General features: G+C 38.3%; 1 protein-coding gene across 1 annotated transcript in view; it reads left to right on the plus strand.

Moving 5' to 3' along the window:
- Positions 1-16,861, plus strand: part of vps35 (VPS35 retromer complex component) — a 44,393-nt gene that overhangs the window by 789 nt on the left and 26,743 nt on the right. Inside the window, exons 2-5 of the mRNA XM_063066943.1 lie at positions 11,988-12,086; positions 13,891-13,987; positions 14,623-14,746; positions 15,363-15,545. Of these exons, the coding sequence (XP_062923013.1) occupies positions 11,988-12,086; positions 13,891-13,987; positions 14,623-14,746; positions 15,363-15,545 (503 nt within the window). The remainder of the gene's footprint in view (positions 1-11,987; positions 12,087-13,890; positions 13,988-14,622; positions 14,747-15,362; positions 15,546-16,861) is intronic.

Here is a 16,861-nt window from a genome sequence, read left to right on the forward strand (position 1 = left end):
TTATTAATTCACAAGCAGTAGAAGTATGTCATGCTTGAAGCTTTATTTCTGTCATGTCTGGTAAATGATCCCAACCAGTTTCAGCTTGATAGTCACTTACCTGTGTTATAAGTGAATCTTGCAGAAAGTAGCAAACTCAGCCAACTCCATCAAGGGCACTAGCCGCCCTAGCAAAAGAGGTCATCTTCAAAAGGTGGCGTCCATCATAAAGGACCCCCATAAGCCAGGGTGCCCTCTTCTCATTGCTACAATCAAGGAGAAGGTACAGGAGCCTGAAGATGTACACTGAACGCTTTAGGAACAGCTTCTTTCCCTCTGACATCAGATTTTTGAATGAGCAATGAATACATGTACACTACCTTACTTATTTTTTGCTTTTATTTTGCACTACTTTAGTTTATTTGTGTGTGTGTATACATATATAATATATCTTATTGTAACTCATAGCTTTTTAAAAACAATTATGTATTGCAATGTACTGCTGCCACAAAATGTCAAATTTCACGACATATGCCAGTGATAGTAAGCCTGATTCTGAAGTTACTGTCCACCCATGACATTCTTACTGTATAATATATTTCTGTGTACAATGTAAATTGCTCAGAATACATGCTTAGAATCGATACATCCTGTATAATTTGCACGTATACATTCTCAAGTAATGAATGCCATTTATTTTTCAAAGGCAACTCTAGGTAGGTAATTGCATTAGACCCAACATGAGAAGAAAGCTCAAAGAATATTTGCTTTTGTGAACTTTCCTCTATATTATTGTTTTAAAAATTGTTCTCTTTTTGATATGAACATTTACTTAAACTACTATTGAGGTCAATATTTTGTAGTTTGGAGAGTTTGAAAACCAAATTATTTGCATCAAATTTTCTGGACTCCAGAGTTTATCCTTGGATTCTGACAAACAAAGATAAACATTTCCAAAACAATTTTAATTTTTAAAAAGAGCTTCAATAATTTATTTTAAATTGGAACTGTTTTCATTTTCATAAATTGCAAGTCAAGTTGCACTCAGCTTAACTATTTTATTAAATCTGTTTTGAATGTGCACAATAATCTAAAAAATTATTAAGCATGGGTGTAAAGAGTAAGAGAACTTGAAACAGAAGGTTTGACACTTTAGCCATTCTGGTAGAAGATATTATCTTTTTCATTTGTTCTCCTTGCAGCATCGTACAGTTGAACTAGAGAGCTGCTATTGCATCAAGTGCTCGTTTGCAGACATTTCATCATTCTAAATGTAAACTTAAGAGTTTGATTATAAACCTGCATGCTTCATATCTTGTGCATGATTCTTCAAAGTTTACTTTCAGCCTCATTAACAGTGACTAATATCTTAACATTTTTTCGTAAAACGGTACCTTTTCTAAACAAAATATGTTGCATGTTCATTTGCAAAATATACCAGTCCTCAGTGCTGTCCAGTTGTTGAGAGTGTGTGTGCCTTGTTTAGCATACATCAGTTATAGAAACATAGAAAATAGGTGCAGGAGTAGGCCATTCGGCCCTTCGAGCCTGCACCGCCATTTATTATCATGGCTGATCATCCAACTCAGAACCCCGCCCCAGCCTTCCCTCCATACCCCCTGATCCCCGTAGCCGCAAGGGCCATATCTAACTCCCTCTTAAATATAGCCAATGAACTGGCCTCAACTGTTTCCTGTGGCAGAGAATTCCACAGATTCACCACTCTCTGTGTGAAGAAGTTTTTCCTAATCTCAGTCCTAAAAGGCTTCCCCTTTATCCTCAAACTGTGACCCCTTGTTCTGGACTTCCCCAACATCGGGAACAATCTTCCTGCATCTAGCCTGTCCAATCCCTTTAGGATTTTATACGTTTCAATCAGATCCCCCCTCAATCTTCTAAATTCCAACGAGTACAAGCCCAGTTCATCCAGTCTTTCTTCATATGAAAGTCCTGCCATCCCAGGAATCCATGCCAACACTTTCATCACACTTCAGATTACTGAGAGCAGGGCAAAATAGGAAAAAGATACCCACTCTGGAGCCAGACATTAGCAGTTTCTTTGACCTTGATGAAGTTGGCCAATTTTAGTAATTTTAGCTTGAAAGTACTTGTAGGTAGATAATAACGGCGAAATAACCTATATAATTTGTAGATTCCTTTTCTAATGAAAGTGCATCTAACAATTAACATCAGTATTGATGAGTGCTGCTCTTTCCTGGCCAATAAATAAGTCTAACAGTGTGCAGCTGTTTGTTCCATTTTGAATTATTGATGTTAGTGAGTAGAGTTGGTATGTAATCTGTTCAAAGGAGATTCTTTTGCTTTGTTCTGATGTCCTTTCAGTCATGAGCCCTAAAATATTTAAAGTGCTTTGTCTGGTACACTCGAAGGAAAGTTAAAAAAAATTTTCAAATGTTATAAGCGGGCAAGATCATGCTGCTTTTGGCGATGATAACTTCGCAATGTAGGATATCATCGCCAACAGTAATACCTTCCATGGTGGTTTTCAGTTGAATTTTGCATTTCTAGAAGTTGGGAAGCTGGCTGTAATTACAAAACTTTAGGCTTCCTCCTGCACCACTTTTGAAATGAAATGAGCATATTATGGTTCGATTGATTCGACTGTTGTTATTGGATTTATAAAATTTCTGGCAATTATCAATTGATAGCAGATGGTATGAAAAAATTTTGAGCTTTCCTTAATACCAGACTTCTAGGAGAAAATGCAACTAATTTGATGAAATACATCTTTTGACAAATAACAATGGGTGAAGTTGATTTGTAACTTTGTGTAAATCTGGTTGATACCCAAGCAAAGACTTGTTGCCATGTATCATGCATGGTAGTTACTTTGCCCCAACCACCCCCACAATAAAAAAAATCGTAAATCTGCTGTCTTGTTATCTGCAGCTCTGAGTTGAAATGTAATATTCTTTAAAATATTATGGAACCCACACTTACCAAGGAATTTCAGAAATGTAATCAAATGAATGACAGTCATGGAGTCATTGAAATTTAAAGCACTGAATAAAGAAATTTGACCTTTTTTTCCCCCCCCACTGGTCTCCATGGAGGAGTCAACACAACAGCTTGGTCACAGACATGGCCTTCAGTGAGGGTTGAAGGATGAGTGGCAGGTTGAGGGTGAGGATGAGTTGCAGGTTGAGGGTGAGGATGAGTTGCAGGTTGAGGGTGAGGATGAGTTGCAGGTTGAGGGTGAGGATGAGTTGCAGGTTGAGGGTGAGGATGAGTTGAAGGTTGAGGGTGAGGATGAGTTGAAGGTTGAGGGCCTTCAGTGAGGGTTGAAGGATGAGTGGCAGCTTTAATTGTTGGATTGTTGAACCCGATAGTTGGAAAACAAACTGTATTTAATCCAAACTCTCGAATGGTTAGATAAAAAGGGAAATGGTGAAGATGGTGGGGGTGGTTACACAAGAACTTGTTATAAAACTGTTTTTGGAAATAAGGGTTGGGTACAGCAATGAACTGATCTTAAATGTGAAGATCAATTTATTAAATTTGATATTAGACCATAGTCAATATAGGCCAACAGAGATGAAAGTGTTACATGGTCAAAGTTCAAAGTAAATTTATAATCAAGGTGGCAAATATTTGGATAGATGAGTGTGTGATGGCACAGGAGACTAGTAGGGAAAGCACTGGAAAAGTCAAATGCAATCCCCCATTGGGTAGTTCACTGGTAAGGGTATTGGATAAAGTAAGGCCGAAGAAATTATGGTGAATCCAACAGTAAGACTGGGAAAGATCTCACTTAGAATGTGACTTTGTTTCGGGGTGAGGTGGAATGAATGATAATGTGCTTGTATCGGTGGTCTAGGGCAATTCCTATCATCGGCTAGTGAAAATGGTAGCTAGTCCAAAACTGGATGTTTGACAAGTTGGAGCAACATGGAGTTGGTGGAATGTAGAATGGGATGTAATGGTACCATAGTTTACAAAAGCAAAATATTGCATATGTTAGACATCTTAAATAAGAATAGAAAGTAATAGAAATATACAGAGGCACCACCTATCCTCTAGGTTTTTCCATTACACTTCAATGTATCTGTTTGTCCTCCCTTTGTATTCGGGAGCCCAAAGTACGTTTGAGAAACAGTACTTCTGTATGGATAGATTGTGGCCTTTTGGTTTCTCTCAACTTCTTAAGCTGACTCACTTGTTCAGTCTCTAGCAGAATTCACCACTTCTGCTATATCTGATATTGGCTCATCCTGCTGATTATTTCCAGCATCTCTGCTTTTATTTCAGATACCTTGCACCAGCCTGTTTTTGTTCTGGCTTTTTGATTACTCCAGTATGTTATTTGGTCGTGTTGGTGTTGCTGAGGTGTTGAGGCCAATTGGTCAGAATGCTTGGGAACTGGTGATGATAAATTTGTTATTTATCAATCATTGCCTGAATGTCATTCCATGATGCATGAGGACTCGGATTGCTTAATTATCTGCTTGGAGCTAAACACTTAATCTTTACTGAACACATGCAATTGACTTTCTTGTGGGAAGGTCATTGAGGAAGCTGCTAGCTAAAAAAGTATTTAGAGGAACTCCTGTATTTATATCCTGGGCTAAGTGGAGTAAAACCTTTTTTCTTTTTGTCCCAAGTGTGATGCCAACCAGAATTGCATTGACTTCTAAGGTTTCTCAATGCTAGACTCTGTTGAATAAAGGCCTGATTTCAAGGGTAGTACTTTTTCCTCACCTTTTAAAAATTCTTAATTTTGTTCATTGTTGGACCAAGACTTTAATGAAATCTGGTCTCCTGTGATGTTGGCAGAATCTAAACAAGCACTAGTGTGTAGATCTTTGGTGAGTAAATGCCTTTTAATGGTTCTGTCCACTCCATTTTGCTCATTCAGTAGACTGATGGGCGATAATTGCATGGGCTTTCATTTATTCTGCTTTTTGTGGACAGCGCTAAGCAATTTTTCATGTAGATGGATTCTTGCATTTTAGTTTTCTTTGAATGAAGTATTAAATTGCATGCTGACAAATTGGCATGAAATTCAATAGAATTACATTGAGAAAATTCGCCTTAGTTATAGCAGAGAAGGCTATTTGGCCCATCAAGTTCACACTAGCTCCAAATAAAGAAATCCCATCAGTAAAGTTCTTTTGTATTAGCCTCGTGCAGTCCTAAGCGGATCAATATACCACCTAACTCCAAAAAAAATTGTAAAAAAATGTTTTATGATCGTTCGTTGTACTATTTGATGTGGAGAACAACATATCAAAAGTTGGACAATTTTGACACATGGGAAAGTCTCTAAAAATGACATCAAAAAACAAGATGGCTGCCAGCAGAAAAACATCAAAAATCTGACTGATAACCATCAAATTGCAAGTTTTTAAAACCTGATGTTTTAATGAATGCTCTTTTCACCAATGTTCTTCAAATAACAGTAGTTCCTTGAATGAAAGTTCCATTTGTACGAATGTCATGACGTAGTCAAGGGACAACTCTGGTATTAAGTACTGACGTCATGACACCTTATGGCTTCTCAGATGTAGTCTTGTTCATCATCCTCTTCTATCACTGACTCATTTGTCATATTGTCACAGCTGCCATCTTGGCAATGCCCACACGCATTGGTGCATTCCAGCTCATGCTTTCTGCAGGTACACTTTAGTGTATTGCACCCTCCCGAACAGTTGCAGTGAATCATCTGAATAAATACCTCTGGAGCAGACCTTTTGTCTGTCATCACTGGAGCGAGTTTTTCCCCTTCTACCCTCCTACCCAGATGGTTCCATTTCATCACTACAGCCCATCCACTCTATAACCTGGTAGTAAGTCCGCAGGAAGTGAAATTTACAAACCAGGGTGGTTGGTGGCAGTCTTTCAGGTGTGACCAAAGTCTTAGCTCTCGCAACTTTCTTGCAGAGCATATTGTAACTGATAGATGCCAGGGAGTTGTTCTGATTTCCGTTGAACAACGCCACCATTACCCTACAGCCATTGGTTTCCACAGCATCCTGACTTTGCTTTGGTGAACAGAACGCTTTCGAACAGTCTCTGATTCCTTTTTCTTTCTTGATGATTCTTTGGAACACTGACTTCTTTCCGATCCCAAATACTCTGGACATTGAGTTGCATCCGGTAAAGGCATGGAGAAACAATAGATCATTGCAAGCTGCTTCTCCGAGTATCTACTTAAGGACCTTGATATTATAGGCGTTTGATTTTGCCTTGTCCGAGTGGAAATAGAGTTCAGTGCAATTTGTTACCACTGCATGGTAGAGCAAGAGTATGAAGAGATCTGTGTCTTCTCCAACGAGGGTGGTAGATTTGAAAGCAGACATAGTGACGGCTGCTTTTGCGATCTCAACGTTGGCATCTCCTTCAGCTTGAATCACTTCGCAGCCTCTCTGCTGCAAACATTCCATGATGAGCTAGATAATTACCTGCTTGTTTGCCTCATTCCACAAGAAGTCCTCCTTTTTTCCGACAAATTTTGTCACCCCTGTAATGTTCACCTTGTTCGCATTCAAATTTCTACTTCGCTGATGAGTACAGTCCTTTTTGTTTGGCCCAACCCCGTAACCATCAAACACTACAGTGGCTCTGGCATAGTGTTTGACACTGAATGAGGCATTGTCATCTGCAATTGAACTGTAGGTGCACCCCTCTGTCCATTTTAAGCGGTGCAGAAGTAATCCCCCATCTAGAACATAGTGATCTGTCACTGGGACCGTCGGTGTGACAGCAAGATGGCTCTTGGACTCTGGCCGTATTCTACCGAGATACAACACTGGGCGTCACGGGAGGTGAACTTTGCAGCTCCTCCCGTGGAGGGTCAGACACCCTGAGCCAATAGGCTGGTCCTGGACTTATTTCCATCTGGCACAGTTTGCATTTTGTTGTTTGATTGTTTGTGGTTTTTTATACTGCTATATTTATGCTCTATTCTTGGTTGGTGCGGCTGTAGCGAAACCCAATTTCCCTCGGGATCAATAAAGTATGTCTATCTATCTATTTATCTATCTATCTATCTATCTATTGTCCGATTTGGAGGTGACATAGTTCTTTATCACTTCTACCAGTTGTGGCTTATCCGGCTGGCGCAAGATGTTCTTTGCTTCAAACAAAGACATCAGATATGGAGATCACCTGTCTGTGACACAACTAGGAACCTCTGGAATAACAACGCTGGATCTATGGTACGGTCTTCAGCAACTTTGACTGCCCTGCTGGATGCTAGTGTCTTGACCTTCGAACTCCTTTTGTGCGAATATGAGAAAACAGAGTGTCCATCCATCTTCCTAACTATGTCATTTCCTAATGCAAACAGGTCATGTACGTTGACATCCTCATTTGCATAAACCCCTGTGATGATGTTGCGCAATGATTTATCATCTGAAAATGGCATGAAACAGTCAAGTTTTGCTGCGACTTTTTCAAGGTCAGCCTCATCTACTCACTCTGGAGGTGTTCAACTTATGTTGTTCACCTGTTGTGTAACTATTTGTGGTCAGTTCTTGCACGGCAAGGTTGTAAGAGGATTACACAGTGGAAGGCCTAGTCCAAACTGCTCTCTGGTGCTCTGGCATCCCACTTCCTCGCGTTAGACCCCCTTGGCTTTTTAGTGAGCGCATTAGTGTCTGTTCTATCACAAGATCAGAGCCAAGGCCAGCCCAGTATTGGCTGCTGCGTCTGATTACATGGAACCCAGACTGGAACTTCTGATGAACCTCAGGGTTGTCATCCTGCAATGCATGAATCTTCTAGAGATAGAGACGAGCCGACTTCAGATAATTCGGATGGCCAGCGGCCACGAATATCAGCAAGCAAGCTGAGATGCATCTCCCATGACCCCATTCAACAAGTGCCCTAGCAATCCTACCATGTGCTGGTAGTTGACCCACAGTGTGCTGGTTTTGGAAGTCCCTGCCAGTTCATCCTTTTTGAGAGTCACAGTTTTGTCAATCCTGCGAATGCAATCTGATTTCAACAATGACTCTAAGTCACTTGTGCCAGTTTCCATCAGTGTGTACAGTCTCTCAAGTTCCTCCACTTGGTCTTGAAAACCAGGGTCACCCTCCATGATTTTAGCAACATCTGATGTGTAAGATACTGATTCACCAGCAGGTGCCCACGAAAACACTCGTTGCACCACCTTTCCGCTCATAATGTGTACAATGGCATTTTCACCGTACACTGTCTCTAAGATCTCCTGAAGTCCACTGCCATCCGTCAAAGTTCCGATGGCATCCAACAAATTCATGAAGGTATGGAAGCTCCCAAGCAATAACACCACATTTCTGATTGGGCTATCATCTGGAACAGCATTCGCTATCTCAGAAGCCTTCCAAAACAGCGGTTGATGATAATGATAGCTTGCATGTTGTGTTTTGACGCAAGTTTGCATAGGTAGTCTAGGGTGGACAAGATACAGGTTTTGTCCCCTGGATTCATTTCGATCATTGGGAGAAACAGTACCGAGGATTTCCCCGGATGCTCACACTCCTTGTGCAGTAAAAGCATCATGCCTTGCCAACTAGGTGTACTCTCGAAGTGAAGGGACATTTCCCAGAAAACGTCAACTGTGCGGTCACAGGCGGACGAGAATGGGAGGGGCTGAAATTCAATGTTGCGGTTGACATGCTTTGCGTAGCGGTAATCTATTATATCAATCTTTGTCAGTTCAACAAGTTTCAAGTCAGCCATTTTCTCTCTCGAAATGATGCGACTAACTTGCTTCCCGGGTGTGATGGTGGCTATCATGCCCATCCCATGGAAGGTACCTTTTCCATCCAAGGTTATAATGTTATGGTCCACGTTGTCTCTAGCAAATAACAGGTACATATCAAGAATGTCCATGTCCCTACCCAACACATCCGGAGCAAGTGAACAAGCTGCATTCACTGCGAACCTTTACACTTCTGGGTAAGATGAAGAAAACCCCATGGTTGCTGCATCAGATCAAGAACCATGACCCATACAAGTGGTGCATTTGCACCACCACACCAAGCTGTAATGGTGCAATTACAGCCCTTGGTCGCACTGCTTGCCCAATACCAGCAACCTTTCTGGACATATCCTTCCCAACAAACAAATGCTGCAGCAAGAATCGCAAACTTGCTGGGACATAATCCAATGCAGCCGCAAGTTGTAGTTCTGCCGGAGTTGGATATGTATCCCCCAGTGATGCAATTGACGTCATGAAATAATAGTTCATAGTTCTGGCGATAAAACACACCTGGTGGGTATTCCCATTCACATTTTATACCACAATTATGGCACTACCTTTGTTAGAAACAGTGAAACATAGCAAAATAAGACAGGTATGGGTGCGATTCTTTTCATTGGTGGCCATTATTTTAACGTCAGATTTTTTTACTTTCCCATGCTCCATTTCTGCCAAAACTTTTGATATGTTGTTCAGTATGTCTGAAAGTACAAAAAATGACCATAAAACTTTTTTTGCAATTTTTTTTGGGGTGGGGTATTTTGGAGCTATATTGACAGCATTATCCTGCATGTACTTCTCTTAGACATTTCCGTCACCCTTCCTTGTTAATTTGTTACAATTTACCTTCAACAGAGCAGTTAACCTACCAGTCCATCCCTGAAGACAGTACCCATGCATTCAGCCATTTCTTAATATCACAGTTCAGTTAATTAAATTGGCAACATTTTATGTTGGAGAACTTGGGAGGTATGACGTTTCATTTGCTCATTACTTCTGATTTAAAAGTTGTTGCAAACGCTTACCTTGTATTTTACATTTGTATATTGAGTTCCATTAAGTAACTTGTCGTTATGTATTCTAATTCACAACTAACTGGCAGAACTGCAGTTCATGATTTAATCCATTCATTATAGGTTTAGTGCTGTATAAAGTGTACTGGTTCCAGTGTTTAAATGCATATTGTAATTTTTGTACTTGAATACCTCGTGTTTGGGTCCATCTAAGATTACAAACTAAAAGTGAATTGTTTCTCTAGAGATGTTGCCTGACCCGTGTATTTCTACAGATTTCTGATATTTTTGAATGTTTTGTTAGGTCTTTGTTCTAAATTGCCTGCTGGTATCATGAAGAGAGTCTACAATTGAGCGAGAATGGGATTCATGGTTTGATAGTGGGAAATGTGCTGTATTGTGAGAAGATGCCCTGCTACTGCAAGCCCACAGCAATTCATAGACAACCAGAAACGGGTCCTTTGGTCCACTGAGTACCCATCTACACTGATCCTGTTTATTTAGTTATTTAGCGATATAGCATGGAGTAGGCCCTTCTGGCCTTTCAAGCCACTCCACTCCAGCAACCCCGCAATCCCATTTAGCCCTAACATAATCACGGGACAATTTGCAATGGCCAGTTAACCTACCCAGTACGTCTTTGGACTGTGGAGGAAACGGGAGCATCTGGGGGGAAACCAGAGGGAGGATGTACAGATTCTCCTTGTAGAGTGGTGCTGGAATTGCACTCTGAACTCTGGAACACTCTGAGCAGTAATAGTGCCACGCTAACAGCTATGCTGCTTTGGCACCCATTACCCATTAGCTCTCCTAAATTTTGCCACTTTACAATATCCAATGAATTTGCCAACACATCTTTTCTGAATCTAATTCATTTAGCATATCAGTTGTGATGTGGTGGAGGGCATCATCGATATGAAGATTACCTCACTTGATAGATGCCCCTAGCCATTTCAGTCAAGGGTGTGGAAAATCTTTGTTACCCTAAGGTTGTTTCATATGGCAATGATTGCAGATGATTATTAAATTGTTATCTAACTTCCTTGTCCCTGTTTGACTCAAAGCCATGAATCATTGTTGTGGTCAGAGGACACTTGCGCACTCCCTCTAAACTGTATGAATCTATACTTCTGGGAGGGAAAGGTTAGCATGCTGACAGAAATGTATTCCTTCAGATTTCTGCAAGCACCTTTCATTCTTTGAAACTCCTGTAAGCAAAAGCCTGATTGGCTTAATATTTCTTCCACCTGTATCTGCTTTATATCAGTCTAGTAAACTTTGCAGTCTTGAAGGCAAATATTTAATTTAAGCTGATTGAAATTGTGTGCAGATATTGCTTATGTACATGTGATCTATACTGTAGGTCCTGTGCTGTTGTATAAAACTTACATTATTTTTGTACTTCCCCCTTGCAATAAAGCCAACATCACACTTTTATAATTACTTACTGTAACTGATGCTGTCTGTGTGCTTCCTATCTGAGCATCAGAATAATTTTCTGTTCTTCATTCTTACAACAAACGTGAATAACTTTGCATTTCTCTATATTTTATTCCATCTGTTAACTTATTTTAATTTGTTTCAGTGATTTTAATTCTGTACTTTGAAAGTTTTTACATTTAATTTATATTTTATTTTGAAGCTTTTGAAAGTTTGTGAATTAAAGTGGCTCTTGGAAAGAGCAAGGAACCTTGAAAACAATACTGTTGATACTGGAAATCTGAAATAAATTAAATATTCAGCAAGTTGAGCATCCTTACTTTTTAATAAGTTTTAGTTTAACTACTTTTAACTATAACAAATAGTGAAATTAAGTCTGGGACTTTGGTATAGTAGGTTTCCAGTAGAATTTGTGATGAGGCTGGTTCTGTTCTGATATTGTCTGATTATCTGCCATGTTACTGCTGCTACCCAAGATCTTGTCACTTGCTTCCTGTTGTTTGTCGGCAAAAGTCAGCCAAACAGATCTGGAATATTGTTTGGTTTGCTGAGTGGGATTCTGAGTTTTGGCAATGGGCTACATGTTTATATGAGGGGACAAGCATAAAAAGGTGACATAACTGGTGGAAGTGTTAGGACTTTCCTGTAAGATTTTATGCATAATTTTTTCCTATAAAGCTATCAAAATTTTGAAGAGTGCTATTTTGCCAGATTTATTTGCTGGGCTGAACTTGTTGAATGTAATTTATTAAAAGTTGCATCAAAAAAACAAACTGGCTATATGGTTAGTGAATCTGCATCAATATTTACTCCATGAAAATAATGTTCACTCTCCCATTTTTCTGCAGCCTACAACTCAGCAGTCACCTCAAGATGAGCAGGAAAAGTTGCTTGATGAAGCTGTTCAGACTGTTAAGGTTCAGTCTTTTCAAATGAAAAGATGCTTGGTAAGTTTGCTTTTCTTATGCACTGTACAATACGGTTGTGGAATGGAAGAAAAATGTGTGGGGTTTCTGAATAGGTTTTATCCTTTGAATAGAGTGGCATGGGAAATTTTTAAAAATGTCTCTTGGGTACAATGATGTAAAATTGGATGTTGATGGACTGCGCAGGAAGGAAAGGTTAGATTGACAGTGGAGTAGGTTTATATAGGATAGCTTAACATTGTGGGCTCATGAACAGAACTTCTGTTCTACTGAGCTGGTGGACTGTTGTTGAGATGATGCATGTTTTTATAATACTTTAATATCTTTGGGTTGAGTAGACAAAAAATGCTCCAGTTTCAGCTTTGATCCTTGTCCTGTGGCTCCCTTGTAAGTGTTTTGAGGGTAAGGTCTGTTGAGCCTAATTTAAGATCTTCAAAATCATTAAAAAATCATTTATGGGACTCATTTTGATTTGATTCAATGCCATATCAAAGGAAAAAAATTCAGGCTGCTTTGTTCTTATGAAATATAGACGCCTATTTTCAAAGGCATTACTGACATAGATTGGAGGAAAAAAGAATTGCCATAGCTTGAAGTGGATTCTTTACTGACTTCTAAGCTTGGACTGTTCATTCCTGTTTTTATTTTGAAAGAGTAAACATTACATTGATGACTGTAGTATACATATTTTCAAAAGGCTACAGGAAATCTAATTATGTTCTCAGGAACTTGGGTGTACTTTTATCTAAATAACAAAATCAGAGATGGGTTGAGTTAAATTGCTGCCAAAGGTAATGGTTAATGCATATGCATTTCCTCTTTTTTTAAAAAAAAGCCAGTGTTTTTTTTTGAGCACTGTTCCTTTCAGAGTGAAATATTTCTAGACTCTTCAGTTACATTTCAGCACAATGGAAGTTTCCGGTAGTGGATAACCTTATTTAGCAAACAGGAAATCAGTGTACGTGCATTGAAGTGGAAAAATAGTTAAACCTTTTGCTTACTGCTTTACATTAATTCAGCTTTTGCTGTGATTGGAAGTCAAAAATATAAAGATTTTTAAAGAATACATTTTCATCTGTTCTGTAGCAGTTCCTTTTTTTATATATATAAACATGTGGGAATTGTGGTAGCTGTGCTTCTGTTACGTTGCCAATAGTTATGTGTGTCTGTGATCTAAAATTATATACTAGGTTTATCCAGTCTATAAATTTTTGATACTGAAAGAGATCCATTTTGCGGGGGGGGGGGGTGGAGATGTAGTTTGTCTAAAGCTGAATTCTGAAGTGAGGGAGGGTGAAATAATTCTGGATAATCAGTGCCTTTTAAATGCCTTTTACATTTGTCCAAAATCCCAAAGCAAACCTTTGGTTGAACAATGAATCATTTTGATTAATGAAGTCTTTCAAGAGGATGTCTCAAGAGGATGTCTCAGTACAAGTCTTGTAAAATATAATAGTGCTGCATGTAAGTTGTAAAATAAAATCCTCGCTGTTGTTGGAATTTCAGTAAAATTCTTTGGATGATAATTTTAGGTCTGCCTTGAATTGACAGGAACATTCAGGTGTTCTATCAACAGTGGAATTGCTTTGGATTTGTATGTATGTAGCCTGATTATCAATTCATTGTGCAAATTTAGGTTTGCATAGCCAGAGCAATTTTATTCATAACTTCATGCAGATTGTGTGGTTAGCTTGTCATGACAATGATTAGATATTACCACTTTATTCTGTTTGAAATTAAAGGAATGACTTCCATTTAATAAGCTTAGATTTTATTTGGAAATAATTAAATTATATTAACATCTCTAACCATTTTTTTTATTTAGGACAAGAATAAGTTGATGGATGCATTAAAACATGCTTCAAATATGCTAGGTGAACTGCGAACTTCCATGTTGTCACCAAAGAGTTATTATGAACTCTGTATCCTTTAAAGTTTTTGTATAGAATAGTAGTGTTTTGTTTAAAATGTAATTAAAATTCTTTTTGTATTGAAGTTTATAAGGATTTGATAATAGATTCACTTTTCATAATTCGGAAGAGGGGAGAAAGTAGAGAAGGAAGTGATGATGTAAACTTTAGCCTTACCCCTTGAGCTGTGGGCTGCATAGCTACCTGTTCATGCTACCTTGCCAACATTAAAAAATGTACATTTATTGGCCTTTAGTGCTTTTTAAACTGTATATGGTCAAGAAAAGTTCTATATGAAATCAAATTACTAGTTTTTATCTTGACCACATGTGACTTTGATAGAATTTCAATTCATTAAATTCCCAAATGCGTGGTAAGAAATTATTTCATGTTATGTAAACAATGGAGTCATTGCTCATGGAGAACAATTTCATATTTTTATTCTTTTCTCCCCACCCCTAAATGATATTTTTTCCAGGAAAACTGTTGAGTTCCTGTGTATTAAATATTGTATAATTTAATCAGGACAGTTTTCAGTTTTGATGAATAATTTTGTTTTAAGAGTTTAAAAAAAAATTAGTTTTTCCAGTTTATTTTTTTTTCTGGGAGATGTTTTGGATGTATATTGATCCTTAATGCAAGGCTAGACATGGCAATTTCAGATGAATTGCATTATTTGGAAGTTTATCTGACTGATGAATTTGCCAAAGGGAGAAAGGTGGCTGACCTGTATGAACTTGTTCAGTACGCTGGCAATATTATTCCTAGGCTGTAAGTATACTCCACTTTACAGGTCAGTGGCAACTGGATTGCCTAGTTTCACAGTAAATAACCGCAGTGCATAGTGTTTCCACATCTGGTATTAACCTGTGACTATGAATCAACATCTGACTGGCTTAGGAATGTAATTGAAAATCTGTACTTAACTAAGTACCCATTTTTTAAAAAAAAATTTTCATCTTGCTTCCAAGCTACTACCAAGTCAATAGTAAAAGGAATTTTCTACAAGGTTTTTAGAACTTGTGTATTATAAGTAGTATTCTATTTTCATATTTTTTTTAAAAGCAAATACGTATTTTCTTCAAGTGGGACTGCAGGATAAATATCCTCTGCTTTTACTAGTTGGAATTCCTATCAAATAGTTCGTTGGTATGCATATGAAATTGTTTCTGGGAGCTTTAAAGTTGGTTGATATGTTGCACTTGTATTTAATATCAGTGTTTAGAATTTATTGCCATTAAATTAATTAATGTGAACTTTTTTTTAACATGCTAATGATTCTAAAACTTGGGTGTAATAGTTTGTGGCCATTATTTTCAAAGTAAAGCATCGAATTAGATTTGCAACCATGCTGAATGTGTGTTTATTTTTTTTGCAACTTGTTCAGCTATTTGCTCATCACTGTCGGAGTTGTCTACATCAAGTCATTTTCACAGTCCAGGAAGGATATTCTTAAGGATCTGGTAGAAATGTGTCGTGGAGTACAGCATCCCTTACGAGGGCTGTTCTTGAGGAACTATTTGCTTCAATGTACCAGAAATATTTTGCCCGATGAAGGGGAAGAGACAGAGTAAGTAATTTTTGTTTAAAAATATGGTTCATTACAAAATTATAATGCTCATTCCTTTTTTAGATCTTGTGTTTGAAAGGAAATAGAATTTTTTAATTAGTGATACAGTACGGAGTAGGCTTTTCCAGCCTTTCGAGCCTAGCTGCCCCAGCAACCCCACAAACCCGATTAACCCTAACCTAATCACAGGAAAATTTACAATGACCAATTGACCCAACCGGTATGACTTTGGTCTGTGACAGGAAACCAGAGCACCCAGGGAAATCCCGTGTATTCCAAGGGGAGGACGTACACTGACACCTTGCAGAACAATGTTGAATTTGAACTCTGATCTCTGGCTCGTCCCGAGCTTAAATAGCATTGCGCTAACCACTGCGTTACCACGATTCATATGTGCTTGATTGTTTATATAGAGAAGAACAAAGTTAACATTTTTTTTTACTTAAAACTCTACACATTATATTAAGTACTTCCTACCTAGTGGCAAGGTCAAGGATGTCTTTGAATGACTGCAGAAATTCTGGAGAGTTAGTGTAAAAAGCCCAAAGTGTATAGTCCTTATTGGCATCACTGAATAGGTGGAAGGATGAGGTCTTTCAAGCAGACTTTTTAAGCTATTCCAGGTTACTTTGCATTTGGGAGGGACTTGCTGAAAAGTAAAGGTGGAAATAATGGAGGGATTCCATTGTAATAGGCAAGTCTGAAAGTACGAGGGACAGGTGGATGGTGGCGGATTTAAAAAAAACATAGGTTTGAGAGTAGGTTACCATTTAAATAATAAAAATATTATCTGCAAACAACATAGATATAAAATACACCACTGGTACAACCATGGATTACGGAAAAAAATAAACATGCTGTTAGTTATGATGGAAAAAGCAAATAAAGCTGCTGGAAGAAAAATAAGCCTGAGGATCGGAAGTGTTTCAAATTTAATAAATGATAACAAGAAATTGATTTTTTTTAAAAAGATAGAATAACAGAGTAGAGCAAGATCTTCTCCTTGTATGGTGGGGTGTGAACAGAAACAGCCTGTGGCCCTGAAAGATCCTTTCATTTCTATTAATTTTGTCCGATTAACCAATTCTAGATCCATATTAGTAGGTTACCTCCAATTCTTAGTCTTCTACCATTGCTGCCAAACTTAAGATTTGTCAACAGTGGTACACATCCCAACATAGTTGATGTAGGATTTTATCAAAGTATCTTCTACAATCCAAATGCAAACATCCATTAGCTCCCCTTATCCATTCTATTGAATTCATGCACTAATCTTTGATCATTGCAAATTATTACTGCTTGTAAATGTACTTTAT

The sequence above is a fragment of the Mobula hypostoma genome, chromosome 14 (assembly GCF_963921235.1).
Source record: "Mobula hypostoma chromosome 14, sMobHyp1.1, whole genome shotgun sequence".
Taxonomy (NCBI): Eukaryota; Metazoa; Chordata; class Chondrichthyes; order Myliobatiformes; family Myliobatidae; genus Mobula; species Mobula hypostoma.